Source organism: Moschus berezovskii, chromosome 27 (assembly GCF_049115385.1).
Source record: "Moschus berezovskii isolate FMDL1 chromosome 27, NW_MosBer_1.0, whole genome shotgun sequence".
Classification (NCBI taxonomy): domain Eukaryota; kingdom Metazoa; phylum Chordata; class Mammalia; order Artiodactyla; family Moschidae; genus Moschus; species Moschus berezovskii.
Window position 1 is genome coordinate 15,563,254 of NC_142486.1, and position 15,194 is coordinate 15,578,447.

Sequence of the window (15,194 nt, forward strand, 5' to 3'; positions counted from 1 at the left end):
CAATGGAAAAGAATATGAAAAAACATGTTTAACTGAGTCACTATGTTGTACAGCACAAATTAACACAACATTGTAAAATCATCTAGACTTCAACAGAATTAAAAACAAAACAAAACAGGACTCTGCTGCTTAAAATTTACTTTTTAAAACTTTAGCCTCATCCTAAGCAATGCAATCCAAGAAATCATGAATTTGAGGGACTTGTATATTTTTTTCTAATAAACCATTAAATCAATGTATAACTATTAAAACGTTAAATTGTGTACCACCATAAGTCATCTTGTGTATGAATGGTCACAGATATTTCACATTTGGGGAAAAAAAAACTGAGGTAGCTAAGGTCTTAAAAAGAGCTGATAGTTGGGTCTCAATAAATGCTGCTGCTGCTGCTAAGTCACTTCAGTCGTGTCTGACTCTGTGTGACCCCATAGATGGCAGCCCACCAGGCTCCCCCATCCCTGGGATTCTCCAGGCAAGAACACTGGAGCGGGTTGCCATTTCCTTCTCCAATGCATGAAAGTGAAAAGTGAAAGTGAAGTCGCTCAGTTGTGTCTGATGCTTCGTGACCCCATGGACTGCAGCCTACCAGGCTCCTCTGCCCATGGGATTTTCCAGGCAAAATTACTGGAGTGGGGTGCCATCGCCTTCTCCACAATAAATGCTAACTGAATCCAAATCTCTCTGGTGCCTTTAATCTTCCATAGGATCTTTTTTTAAAAATTGGGGTGTATTTGCTTTACAATGTTATGTTAATTTCTGCTGCACAACGAAGTGAATCAGCTATACGTATACATGGACCTCTTGGACCTCCCTCTTGGGCCCTCTTGGACCTCCCTCCCACTTCCCTCATCTCACCCCCGTAGGCCATCACAGAGCACTGAGTTTAACTCCCTGTGCTATACAAAAGCTTCCCACTAGCTATCTATTTCACACATGCCAGTGTATGTGTCCATTCTAAGCTCCCAATTCGTTCCACCCTCCCCTCTCCAATTGTGTCCACACATCCATTCCCTCCGTCTGCGTCTCTATTTCTGACCTTCAAATGGGTTCATCTATATCACTTCTCTAGATTCCACATATATATGTTAATATACAATATTTGTTTTTCTGATTTACTTCACTCTGCATGCAGACTCTAGGTCCATCCACATCTCTACAAATGACCCAATTTTGTTCCTTCTTATGGCTAAGTAATACTCCATTGTGAGGTTTCCCCAGTGGCTGAGTGATAAAGAATCCACCTGCAATGTAGGAGACTTGGGTTTGGTCCCTGGATCAGGAAGATCCCCTGGAAGAAGAAATGGCAACCCACTCCAGTATTCTTGCCTGGAGAATCCCATGAACAGGGGAGCCTGGTGGATAACAGTCCATGGGGTTGCAAGAGTCAGACACGACTTAGAGACTAAACAACAGCAATATTCCACTGTATATATATATACCATATTTTCTTCATTCATCTGTATAGGATCTTTAATTCACTTTTTTCTTTCTTTTGTCTCCCTTTCCTAGCAAAAGCTTCATAGGTGCTGATATCACACTATACAAAAATCTTACCAAAAGGTTGCCACTTGTAGGGTCTGTCGCCAAGGTCATTCCCAAGTACTTGGAGGTATAGTTGGAACCTGTGGGCACCAGAAGATTCACCTGGAGAAACTTAGGCAACCCAGGTGTGATGGGGCCAGCCTCGATTTCCTGAGCACTTTCCTCCCAAACCAGTTACTCACTTAATGTGACCGGTAGGCAGTCTCCAGTTTCTGGCTGGCATTGATACAGGTTTCCCATGCTGTCCCCTTCACTTGGAGCTCCCACAACAACCCTGATGAGAGATTCCACCTGTGAGATGGAGTTGCCCATGTCTTTACCCAACCACTCTGACCTATTAAGGGGGTTCAGATCTCCCAACAGGTTTCTGGAAGCAATTCAGCCACTCCCTATACGGGTGGATGCTAAGCTCCCATCTCTTCCTTATTGGATCCCAGAAAAATAATCCAATATGCTAGAATTCTAGAAAGTTAAGGATCTTTTTCATTAACAGTACAGAAAAACAGGCTCAGAGAATGATCTGCCAGAATGTGACACTGTGGTTTCATTCAATCAGCGATCAATTCAAAAGTCACATATGGTTTACCTCCTATGTGTTATGTACTAGGGATGGAGAGGGGATTTGAGAGAGAAACAAAATCTCTGCCTAGAAGTTCACGGTCTAGTTTGGAAGAGAGTCTGGAATCGAGAAAGTGTGCAAAGCGTTTTAAGGGCTGTCATATGTATCCCCTTCTATTAGGCACTTATAGGGCTTTTATTTTCATTTTTCACACCGCAATGTGGCATCTTAGTTCCCCGACCAGGGACTGAACTCTGCCCCCTGAAGTGGAAGCCTGGGGTCCTAACCACTGGACCACCAGGGAAGTCCCGGGGTGCTTTAATGATGGATGGCTCTCATCCTACTATCAGATGGCCTTGCTTGGATCCCACCATGGACTCCTCGAAACAGGAAGGTCCTGGTCAGGGCAGGGAGGGCCTGCGGCAACAGCTCACCCGTTTCCAACTTGCAGAACGCGGTACCCAAAATGCCTCCCGGTGAGTGGGAAGGAGAAGTTTTGCACGTGCTGCACATCCAGATTGTAGCTCCAGGCTGGGGCTGAGAGAGACCAAAAGCAGGTCAGCCACTTCCGACCAGGGGCTCCTCCTTACCTCACAAGCCCCCACAGTGGCAGGCTCTGATTGGCCGCCAACCACACGCCCCCAGTGTGGTCAGTTCACTCACACCTGGTGCAGGACCAGAAGCTGGCCTCCTAGACCTCTCCTGGGGGCCTGGACTGCAGGACATACGGAAGCAGCGATTCCTACTACCCAGAGCTCTAAAGAACACACAGCTTCTGACGGGCCTCTCAGCAAAGGAAGGATGAGAAGACAGTGGCGTCTAAGAGACAGCAATCTGAAGAGGCCCCCTGTGGCGATGAGGCTGCCGCAAGGGTTTGCATCTCCTCACATACCCACTTCTCCCTGGGACATGAAAACTCAGATCATTAGCCTCAGGCTTCCTCCCTGTGAAAGTTGGAGATCCCCTGATTCTGTGAGGCTGCCTCCTTGCTCAGGTAGCACTCCCTAACTTCCCCCACCCCCATGCACCAGTCTCTGCCATAACCATTAGATCTCAAATTCCCCTATCACCTCCCCAACCTCAGAGATCCTTGGTGTCATCTGAAAGGCCCAAAACTGTCCTTTTTCAGCCCTGCTTTCCTTACAGGTCTTGGGCTTATTTCACACATCTTAAGATGTCAGAGAGGTAGGCCTCATTTATTCAGATGAAGAAACTGAGCCCCAGAAAGAGGCAAGGGACTTGTTCAAGATGACAATGAGAGGTAGAACCCTGCATAGAACCAGGTCCTAGGCCAGATCTATGTATGCATTAATCATTCCCCCAAAAAAGCATGGCAACCCACTCCAGTATTCTTGCCTGGAGAACCCTGTGGACAGAGGAGCCTGGCGGGCTACGGTCCATAGGGTCGCACAAAAGTGAAAAAGTGAAATTGCTAAGTTGTGTCCAACTCTTTGTGACCCCATGGGCTGTAACCTACCAGTCTCCTCCTCCTCCTGGGATTTTCCAGGCAAGAGTACTGGAGTGGGTTGCCATTTCCTTCTCCAAGGGTCGCGTAAGGAAATGGAAACCCACTCCAGTGTTCTTGCGTGGAGAACCCCAGGGACGGCGGAGCCTGGTCGGCTGCCGTCTATGGGGTCGCACAGAGTCGGACACGACTGAAGCGACTTAGCAGCAGCAGCAGCAGCACGCAGGCACATCCCCTTTCTAAGGGCCCCTCCCCCATCTCACACTGCTGTGACCTTTTTCTCCCTCTTTTGCCTGAAAAGACCTTCAGATCCTGCCTGTAGTTTGTTTGTTCATTTGTCTGACTTTCTTTGTTTTCCTTCCCCTCTCTCCAGGATTCCCCGGGCCTCCGCATTACCTATGACCCATGCCACCCTTAAATCAGCTGCTCATTTACTCCGTTACAGAGTCCTGCTGTTTCCCTCAGCGCAGAGGCATGCCCCTTCCCCTCCCCATCTCCCTTGCCTACCAAAGACAAAAGGCCCAGACAGCAGCAACCTCATCACGATGATGCAGGAATTCATCTTTCAAGCCGGCTGGAGGGAGCCAGCCCAGGTATAGTCTCAGAGGGCTCTTGGGATTTACTAGCGACCGAACTGGGTGTCTTGCAGTGGAACTTTCTCACAGAGGCGCCAGGCTGGTGACAGAGTCCGGGGGAGAGAGGGTTGTGCCTAGGGAGGTTGTGAAACCGCATGCATGGGGTTCAGAGAGGAAGTGTTCAGCAGGTTAGATACTTCCTGTGCCTCTTGCCTTTTTATATGATCCTGGGGAAGACAGCACAGTCGTACTGCCCAGCAGCCGCGGGGTCTCAGCCCTTCACCAACAGGAGAACTTAAGATTCGTTAAAGCTCAGGGGGAAGACTGGTCAGATGAACTGTGGGACAATCATCACGGAATGCTATGTAGCCACAAAAAAAGAAGAAGGAAAGAAAAAAATAAGATGGGGGTGGGGGAAAGGATGAGATAGCTTTCCCTTGACATTAAAAGATGTCCGTGATATACTCACTGTTGAAGAAAAAAAAGCAAGTTACAGAACAGTGTATTTAATCATTCATTTTGAGTCTAAAAAATAACAACAAAAAACTAGTTTCAACAGAATGGGGGATATATGATTTGTAAATCATCTGGTACAGGACTTGTATCCAGAATATATAAAGAACTCTGGTGAGACTTCCCAAGCGGTTCAGTGAGTAGGATTCCAAGCTTCTACTGCAGTTCAGTTCAGTTCAGTCGCTCAATCGTGTCCGACTCTCCGCGACCCCATGAATCACAGCACGCCAGGCCTCCCTGTCCATCACCAACTCCTGGAGTACACTCAAACTCATGTCCACAGAGTCGGTGATGCCATCCAGCCATCTCATTCTCGGTCGTCCCCTTCTCCTCCCGCCCTCAACCTTTCCCAGCATCAGAGTCTTTTCCAGTGAGTCAACTCGCCGCATGAGGTGGCCAAAGTATTGCAGTTTCAGCTTTAGCATCAGTCCCTCCAATGAACACCCAGGATTGATCTCCTTTAGAATGGACTGGTTGGATCTCCTTGCAGTATAAGGGACTCTCAAGAGTCTTCTCCAACATCACAGTTCAAAAGCATCGATTCTTTGGCGATCAGCTTTCTTCACAGTCCAACTCTCACATCCATACATGACCACGGGAAAAACCATAGCCTTGACTAGACGGACCTTGGTTGGCAAAGTAATGTCTCTGCTTTTTAATATACTATCAAGGTTGGTCATAACTTTCCTTCCAAGGAGCAAGCGTCTTTTAATTTCATGGCTGCAATCAGCATCTGCAGTGATTTTGGAGCCCAAAAAAATAAAGTCTGACACTGTTTCCACTCTTTTTCCATCTATTTCCCATGAAGGGATGGGACCAGATGCCATGATCTTTGTTTTCTGAATGTTGAGCTTCAAGCCAACCTTTTCACTCTCCTCTTTCACTTGGGGAGTGGATTTAATTCTTGTTCTGGGGACTAAGATCCCACATGCCGTGAGGTGTGGCTGAAAAAGGGAAAAACAAAACAGAATATATGAACTCTTGTAGCTCAATGATAAAAAGACAATCCAGTTTTTCAAGCGGGCAAAGAATTTTAACAAACATTTCTCCAAAGACAGTATACAGACGGCCACTCAGCACATGAAAATGTTCAACATTATTAGTCACTAGAGAAATGCAAATCAACACTAAAAGATACCACTTCACACCCACGAGGATGGCTAGACTAAAAATGAAAGAAAGAAAAGAACTAAGGGTTCGTGAGAATGTGGAGACGTTGGAACCCTTCTGTTTTACCAGTGGGAATTTAAACTACTGTGGAAAAGTTTGACAGTTCCTCAGAAAAGTTAAACACAGTTTCCTTGTGAGCTAGCAAGTCCGAGGTCTAGATCCAAAAGAACTGAAAACACGTGTTTGCAAAAAAACTTATACAAGAGTGCTCAGATCAGCATTATACACATTAACCCCAAATTGGCAGCAATGCAAACGTCTACCAACTGATGAATGGGTAAGCAAAATGTGGTCTGTTCGTACAATGGAGTATTACTCAGTCATAAAAAAGAATGATATGACATCCCCTACATGTGGAATCTAAAAAGAAATGACACAAATAAACTTATTTACAAAACAGAAAGAGACTAACAGACTCAGAAAACGAAATCATGGTTGCCCCAGAGGGGAGGGATAGTTAAGGACTTCGGGAGGGTCAAGAACACACTGCTATCTTTGAAATGAATAACCAACAAAGACCTGTTGTATAGCACATGGAACTCTGCTCAATGTTATGTGCCAGCCTGGATGGGGGGGTTTGGCAGAGAATGGATAAATGTATACATATGGCTAAGACCCTTTGCTGTTCACCTGAAACTATCACAACATTGTTAATCATCTACATCCCAATACAAAGTGTTTTTGGTGTTAAAAGAAATTTTTTTAAAAAAAGAATGGTCCAGTGGTTGACATTCTGTGCATCCACTGTAAGGGGAACAAGGATCCTATATGTCATGCAGTGTGGCTAAAAACATAAATGAATAAAATAAAAAATAAATTTAAAAAAATTAGGGACTTCCCTTGAGGTCCAGTGATTAAGAATCCTCCTTGCAATGGAAGGGACCCGAGTTCAGTTCCTGGTCTGGGGACTAAGACCCCACATGCCTCAGAGCAACTAAGTCCAAACCACAACTAAGTCCAAGCTCTGGAGCCTGCTAGCCACAACTAGATAGTCCAAGCACTGCAACAACAACGAAAGATCCCCGTGCCAAAGCTGAGACCCAAGGCAGATAAATAAATAAATAAAAATTGTTGAGCTTAAGAAACAAATATTTTTAAAAGGATGAAATATTAGTACAACCTTCAACATGGACAAGCCTTGAAAATCATGCTATGTGAAAGAAGTCAGGCACAAAAGTTCAGATACTGTATAATTGCACTTAGGTGAAATGTCCAGAACAGGCAAATCTCCAGGGACAGAAAATAGATTGGTGGTTGCCAGGATCAGGGATTGGAGAAGGGGAGTGACTGCTATTGGGTATAGAGATATTTTTAGAGTGAGGAAATGTTCTGAAATTAGTGGTGATGGTTGCACAACTTTGTGAATATATGAGAAACCGATGAATGGTGTATGATTTATATCTGAAAAGAAAAAAGGAAGAGGGGAAAATGGAAGTTGAAATCATGAGTGTGTCGAAAAAACAATAATCTGAAAGGACACGACCAAACTCCAAGAGACACGGGTTTGATCCCCCATCTAGCGTGCTACAGTTCATGGGGTTGCAAAGAGTTGGACACAACTTAGCAACTAAAAAACGAAAATACAGATTACATATTTCTGGAAAAAAACTTTTTTTTTTAATAACAAAGATGTAAAACTTGGGTAGCTTTAATTTTATTTACTCATTTATTTTCGGCTGCACTGGGTCTTCGTTGTTGTGAGGGCTTTTCTCTAGTTGTGGCGCTTGGGCTTCCTATTACAGTGGCTTCTCTTGCTGCGAAGCATGGGCTCTAGGGCAAGTAGCTCAGTAGTTGTGGCTTGTGGGCTCTAGAGAACAGACTCAGTAGTTGTGGCGTACAGGCTGAGTTCCTCTGAGGCATGTAGGATCCTCCCAGATCGGGGATCAAACCCATGTCTCTTGCATTGGCAGGTGGATGCTTTACCACTGAGCCACTAGGGAAACCCCAAGTTGGGTAATTAAAAAAAAAAGAAAAATTAAAAACACAACAGAATAGAGGAAGTGTACTTGTTTATGGGAAAGCAATGCTGATACACTTCAGATTATCTTCCTGTTGTGAGGAGATCCTGCTCAACCAGTAAGATCACTTCCAGTATTATTGCCTTGAGGAAGGCTTTTTTTTTTTGGCTGCACCACAGGAAGTGGGATCGAATCTGCACCCCCTGTATTGGAAGCATAGAGTCCCAGTCATAACCAGGGGAGTCCCCTGGGGAAAGCTTTTGCAGGCAGATTACTGGTAATCTGCTGCCAAGCAGTTACAATATGACAAGCTAGCTCTTGATAATGAGATGATGTTAAATAGTCTTTTTCAAATTCAGTTAAAATCAGGTAAATCAAACTGATTTCATTAATTCTCTGTACAGCAGTTCTAATTTACAGCTAACCAAATTCTTCCATTTTTTAAATTTTTTTTATTGGAGGCTAATTATCTTACAATATTATATTGGTCTTCTGTTTTTTAACTACTAAAAGAATGCACATTTTAAAATTCAAACATCATGGAAGTATATAAAGTAACAGAATAAAATCTCTACAATAACATGGGCATCACTGACTCAGTGAACATGAGTTTAAGCAAACTCCAGGAGAAAGTAGAAGACAGGGAAGCCTGGCGTGCTACAGTTCATGGGGTCACAAAGAGTTGGACACAACTTAGCAACTAAAAAATGACAAAACCATTTGGAGTCGTACATTCTTCTTGACAAAAAATTATTCTAGTAGTTAAATGCATACAGATTTTATGTTTGAAAAAATTATAGTTCTCCTCTCGCCACGGAGCATCTGTTGTTGTTGATTTGTTGCTCAGTCATGTCCGACTGACTCTTTGTGACCCCATGAATTATAGTTTACCAGGCTTCTCTGTGCATGGGATTCTCTAGGCAAGAATACTGGAGTGGGTTGCCATGCCCTCCTCCAGGAGATCTTCCCAACCCAGGGATGGAACCTATGTCTCCTGCATTGGCAGGTGGATTCTTTACCACTGAGCCACCAGGGAGGCCCACGGAACATCTAACCCAGAATTAATAGTCAAATTAGCTATCTCCAGTGTGAAGGTTTTCCTATACAGTCCAGTGGTCCCCAAACTTTTTGGCACCAGAGACTGGTTTTATGGAAGACAATGTTTCCTTGGACAGGGAGTCAGGCGGGGGGATGGTGATGGTTTCAGAATGATTCAAGAGCATTACATTTATTGTGCACTTTATTTCTATTTTTATTACATCAGTGCCACCTCAGATTATCAGGCATTTTAGGTCTCAGAGGTTGGGAATCCTTGCTTTACACCAGCTTCAAAGTTTAGATGTGTGAGTTAGGGCTTAAGTTTATAGAAACTTTAAGTGTATCAGTAGCAATGAATTGAGCACCTGGGATGACAGGAATTCGGGAAACAATCTCAAAGTCTCCACTGTTTGGATTATAGTTTATGTGTATGTTTCAGCAGGTGGGTATACGCCTTTGTATATTTATCATGTTCTCGTTTTCAGTTTGAAAAAAACACCAAAAGAATCACTTGCTGTCTTCTGCATTGGGCCTCTGACTTCCCAGAATGTGGGGGGCTTACTTGTACTTTGTAGCTTCAGGAAGCTACAAACGTCTCCTCAGTGTTCAAACAGACCAAGTATCTAGAGAAAAATGGATGAAACTCACATAGTGTTGTTCATACTTGTACCTCCTTCTAAGGAAGCAGCTTCAGCAGCTGGTTTCTGTGTTATGTCATCTTGGCTGCATCACATGAACACTGTGAAACAGATCCTGTTGGCATGGTGATGGCTGATGGGACCTGAGGTCAAGCCCAGGGCAAAGATGGCTATGGATAGATTGGACTCAGCAGACGCAGCTCTCTCCAGGATGGCATGGTTGTTCCATTCAGGACCATGGAAGTGAGCTCAAACTTATCACCTCACAGAGGAGTGACAAGTGGGAAGTTCCAGATTACACAAAATCCATGAAACGAAGACTGAAGCAGTGGCTTGGATGCCTCAAGTCTCTGTGCCCTCTCTAGGGTAAAATGATTTTCATTGTCTTATTTTTCTGTAGGTTCATCTGAAAACGATGAGAGAATTTTCTCTTGCTCCACTCAAGAAAGCAAACAGGACTTTGTATCATGCTGTTTTTTTTTTTTTTGGCCACATCTTGCAGCATGTGGGATCTTCCCCAACCAGGGATCAAACCCATGCCCTTGCACTCGAAGTGTGGAGTCTTAACCACTGAACTACCAGGGAATTCCCTATATTATGTTCTTTTTTACCTTCATCATTGATCATTCCATGGTTAAAGTCATCATCATTTTGTGCACAGAATTTTTTTTGCATCAGATTATTCTATATTCTTTGGTAAGTGTATCAGTACAATTAATACTATAATCCTCCCTGATGCAAATAATTACTCAAAGCAATAATTACAATTGTTTGAAGGTAGTGATGCTTTTATATTTTAGTATGTATAAATATCACAATATACATTTTGTGATATTTATGATTTTTAATTGACATAAAATGATTTCCAAACTGTATAAAATATTCTGTACTTTGCTTTGTTAGTTCAGTGTCTGTGAGCCCAATCAAAGTAGATATGAATGCATGTATGTGTGCTAAGTCACTTCAGTCATGTCCAACTCTTTGTGACCCTATGGACTGTAGATTGCCAGACTCCTCTGTCTATGGGATTCTCCAGGCAAAAATACTGGAGTGGGTTGCTATGGCCCTCTTCTAGGAGATCTTCCCAACCCAGGGATCGAACCCACATCTCATGTCTCCTGCGTCGGCAGACAGGTTCTTTACCACTAGCATCACCTGCAAAGCCCAGATGTGTATAGCTCTGGTTTATTCATTTTGACAGTTATATAATATTCCATTATTTGGATATGCTCACGTGTAGTCTTCCTTTTCTTTTTTTAAGTCTCCCTTTTCTGATAGATACTGAGTTGCAATGCTTCAACAAAAATCCTGGTATATGTCTTTTTGTATTTTCCTTATAAATTTCCTTATGATATATCCATGAGAATTAAAGTCACAAAGCATATATATCTTCAAAAACAGTACATAATGATACATAATAATAAATTGTCTTTCAGAGGAGTCATGACGATTCTACCAATTCTCCTTTTCTTTACATGTCAATATCTCACCTTTTTTTTTCTTGATGGTCTTGTCAACTGAAAAAAAAAGAAAAGTGAAAGTCTCTCACTCAAGTCCAGTTCTTTGCAACACCATGGACTATACAGTCCATGGACTTCTCCAGGCCAGAATACTGGAGTGGGTAGCCTTTCCCTTCTCCAGGGGATCTTCCCAACCCAGGGATCGAACCCAGGTCTCCCACACCGTAGGCAGATTCTTTACCAGCTGAGCCATAAGGGAAGCCGCCCCCCACAAAAAAAGAAATGCACACCATAAAAACATCAAATTTCAGTTTTATCTGAAACCTTATTGAGTATAATACCCAGGAGCTGGACTCCCTCTCAGATAGCTCTGAGGAACTGCTCTCAAGTGGGAAGTGAGGAGCCAGGATATGATATGACTTTGGGGCTGGGAAATACATGTCGTCAAGCATACATCTTGGTGTATGTGTGCTCAGTCGCTCAGCTGTGTCTAATTCTTTGCCACCCCATGAACTGTAGCCTACCAGGCTTCTCTGTCCATGGAATCTTCCAGGCAAGAATACTGGAGTGGGTTGCCATTTCCTACTCCAAGGGATCTTCCAGATCCAGGGATCACACTCCAATCTCTTGGTCTCCTGCATTGGCAGGTGGATTCTTTACCACTAGTATCACCTGGGAAGCCCATACATCTTAGTAAAAGATTACTACTACTCTAATCACAAAGCCATATATCTTAAATTAATGATAGGAAATGGCAATCCACTCCAGTATTCTTGCCTGGAGAATCCATGGACAGAGGAGCCTGGTAGGCTACAGTCCATGGGGTCGAAAAGAATCGGACACGACTGAGCGACTTCACTTTCACTTTCACTGTTTTTCTACATATGAGAAGATGCAAGCATCTGGGGTCATTGACATTCTTCCTTAGACATGCAACTTAATTATCTACATCCCAAACACAGAATGCTCCACCCATTTTTCTTCTGAAATTCTCTGCTCTGTCAGTGGGCAACTGCTGTGATTTGCAACTTAATCCTGTTGAACAGGAATGGTGAGCATCATTGTTTCCATTGTAATGTCTCAGTTCAGTTCAGTTCAGTTCATTTCAGTCGCTCAGTCATGTCCGACTCTCCGCGACCCCATGAATCACAGCACGCCAGGCCTCCCTGTCCATCACCAACTCCCAGCGTTCACTCAAACTCATGTCCATCGAGTCAGTGATGGCATGCAGCCATCTCATTCTCTGTCGTCCCCTTCTCCTCCCGCCCCCAATCCTTCCCAGCTTCAGACTCTTTTCCAGTGAGTCAACTCGTCGCATGAGGTGGCCAAAGTGTTGTAATGTCTAGGTGTTTTTAAAGTATTTATTTATTCAAAAAGAAAGGCAAAATGGTCTTCTGAGGAGACCTTTCAAATAGCTGAGAAAAGAAGAGAAATGAAAGGCAAAGAAGAAAAGGAAAGATATACCCATCTGAATGCAGAGTTCCAAAGAATAACAAGGAGAGATAAGAAAGCCTTCCCCAGTGATCAATGCAAAGAAGTAGACGAAAACAATAGAATGGGAAAGACTAGAGATCTCTTCAAGAAAATTAGAGATACCAAGGGAACATTTCATGCAAAGATTGGTGCAACAAAGGACAGAAATGGTATGGACCTAACAGAAGCAGAAGATATTAAGAAGAGGTGGCAAGCATAAACAGAAGAATTATACAAAAAAGATCTTCATAACCCAGATAACCATGATGGTGGGATCACTCACCTACAGCCAGACATCCTGGAATGTGAAGTCAAGTGGGCCTTAGGAAGCATCACTACAAACAAATAGTGGAGGTGATGGAATTCCAGCTGAGCTATTTCAAATCCTGAAAGATGATGCTGTGAAAGTGCTGCACTCAATATGCCAGCAAATTTGGAAAACTCAGCAGTGGCCACAGGACTGGAAAAGGTCAGCTTTCATTCCAATCCCAAAGAAGAGCAATGTCAAAGAATGCTCAAACTACCGCACAATCACACTCACCTCACACGCTAGCAAAGTAATGCTCAAAATTCTCCAAGCCAGCCTTCAACAGTATGTGAACCGTGAACTACCAGATGTTCAGGCTGGATTTAGAAAAGACAGAGGAACCAGAGATCAAATTGCCAACATCCGTTGGATCATCATAAAAGCAAAAGAATTCCAGAAAAACATTTACTTCTGCTTTATTGATTACACCAAAGCCTTTGACTGTGTAGATCACAACAAACTGTGGAAAATTCTTCAACAAATGGGAATACCAGACCACCTGACCTGCTTCCTGAGAAATCTGTATGCAGATCAGGAAGCAACAGTTAGAACCAGAGATGGAGCAACAGACTGGTTCAAAATTAGGAAAGGAATATATCAAGGCTGTATATTGTCACCCTGATTATTTAACTTATATGCAGAGTACATCATGTGAAATGCTGGGCTGAATGAAGCACAAGCTGGAGTCAAGATTGCCAGGAGAAATGTCAATAACCTCAGATACGCAGATGACACCACCTGTACGGCAGAAAGTGAAGAGGAACTAAAGAGCTTCTTGATGAAAGTGAAAGAGGAGAGTGAAAAAGTTGGCTTAAAACTCAGCATTCAAAAAACGAAGATCATGGCATCTGGTCCCATCACTTCATGGCAAATAGATGGACAAACAATAGAAACAGTGACAGACTTTATTTTCTGGGGCTCCAAAATCACTTATGGATGGTGACTGCAGCCATGAAATTAAAAGATGCTTGCTCCTTGGAAGAAAAGCTATGACCAACCTAGACAGCATATTGAAAAGTAGAGACATTACTTTGCCAACAAAGGTCTGTCTAGTCAAAGCTATGGTTTTTCCAGGAGTCATGTATGGATGTGAGAGTTGGACTATAAAGAAAGCTGAGCACCGAAGAACTGATGCTTTTGAACTGTGGTGTGTGAAGAAGATTCTTGAGAATCCCTTGGACCGCAAGGAGATCCAACCAGTCAATCCTGAAGAAAATCAGTCCTGAATATTGATTGAAAGGACTGATGCTGAAGCTGAAACTCCAATACTTCACCTGATGCAAAGAGCTGACTCTTTGGAAAAGACCCTGATGCTGGGAAAGATTGAAGGCAGGAGGAGAAGAGGACGACAGAGGATGAAACAGTTGGATGGCATCCCTGATTCTATGGACATGAGTTTGAGCAAGCTCCAGGAGTTGGTGATGGACAGGGAGGCCTGGCGTGCTGCAATCCATGGGGTCACAAAGAGTTGGACACAACTGAGTGACTGAACTGAACTGATAATTCAGAAACAGCCAGATGGAAAAGATGAACAGGGCAGGGCATGAGGAAAGAGCTTCCTTGTCCTCTCCAGGCATCACCTTCTCCAAGCACCTCCACCTGTTCACAAATGCAGAAGCTCCTTGTACCTAGATTTTGTGGCAGTCCCCTAACTAACTGGTCCTGCTTCCAACTTCGCCTCTGCTACAGCCAGAGGGGTCCTTTGAAAATATGTCAGAGACTTCCCTGGCAGTCCAGTGGTTAAGACTTCAGGTTTCCACTGCAGAGGACACAGGATGATCCCTGGTTGAGGAACTGGGATCCCACATGGCATGTACTCAACCAAAAATAAATAAATAAAAATAAAAGATCACATCAGTCTCTTGCTCAAAACCGTCCAACTTCTTTTCATTTCACTCCAAATACCACCCAAAGTTCTCACCATTGCCCATGCAGCTGTAATCCATCAGATATCTCATCCGTTTGAGCTTGCCCCCCTCAAGCTCACTCGTTTTCAGCCTCTCTGCTCTCCCGGCTCTTTGATCACCCTCTGCCTCCGGACACTTGTTCTCTTGCAGGCTCCATCCCTCATCTCCTTGAGGTTCTTATTCCTTAGCACTAACAAACTACTTCTACTACCTGATTTCCTTATCCATCCAGTTGATTGTCCATCTTCCCTGTGCTTTGCTGTGCTTAGTCGCTCAGTCATGTCCGACTCTTTGCAACCCTATGGGCTGTAGCCCGCCAGCCTCCTCTGTCCTTGGGGGATTCTCCAGGCAAGAATAGTGGAGTGGGTTGCCATGCCTTCCTCCAAGGGATCTTCCAGACCCAGGGATCGAACCCTCCTGTTTTCTGCATTGGGAGGCAGGCTTTTTACCCCTAGCGCCACCTGGGAAGCCCTCACTGCTGCGTATCCAGTACCTAAAACAGTACTTGGAGCAGAGTGAATAAATATTGAATCAGTAAGTATTTACTGAATGAATGAATGCTTGGGGCTACCCTTTTCTCTAAGGATAG

At 43.8% G+C, this 15,194-nt stretch overlaps 1 protein-coding gene across 3 annotated transcripts in view; it reads right to left on the bottom strand.

The window, feature by feature from the left end:
• The window catches only part of ITGAL (integrin subunit alpha L), a 41,673-nt gene extending 37,388 nt beyond the window's left edge, over window positions 1-4,285 (bottom strand). For 2 of the 3 annotated variants that reach the window (XM_055409860.2, XM_055409859.2), the window contains exons 1-4: window positions 4,074-4,282; window positions 2,536-2,638; window positions 1,725-1,816; window positions 1,555-1,622 (exon numbers count right to left, since the gene is read on the bottom strand). In XM_055409860.2, the coding sequence (XP_055265835.2) occupies window positions 1,555-1,622; window positions 1,725-1,816; window positions 2,536-2,638; window positions 4,074-4,128 (318 nt within the window). In that variant the 5' untranslated portion in view covers window positions 4,129-4,282. Of the gene's footprint in view, window positions 1-1,554; window positions 1,623-1,724; window positions 1,817-2,535; window positions 2,639-4,073 lie in introns of all 3 variants that reach the window. The other variant, XM_055409862.2, reaches the window with a different exon arrangement.
• Between the last annotated feature and the right edge of the window lie 10,909 nt (window positions 4,286-15,194).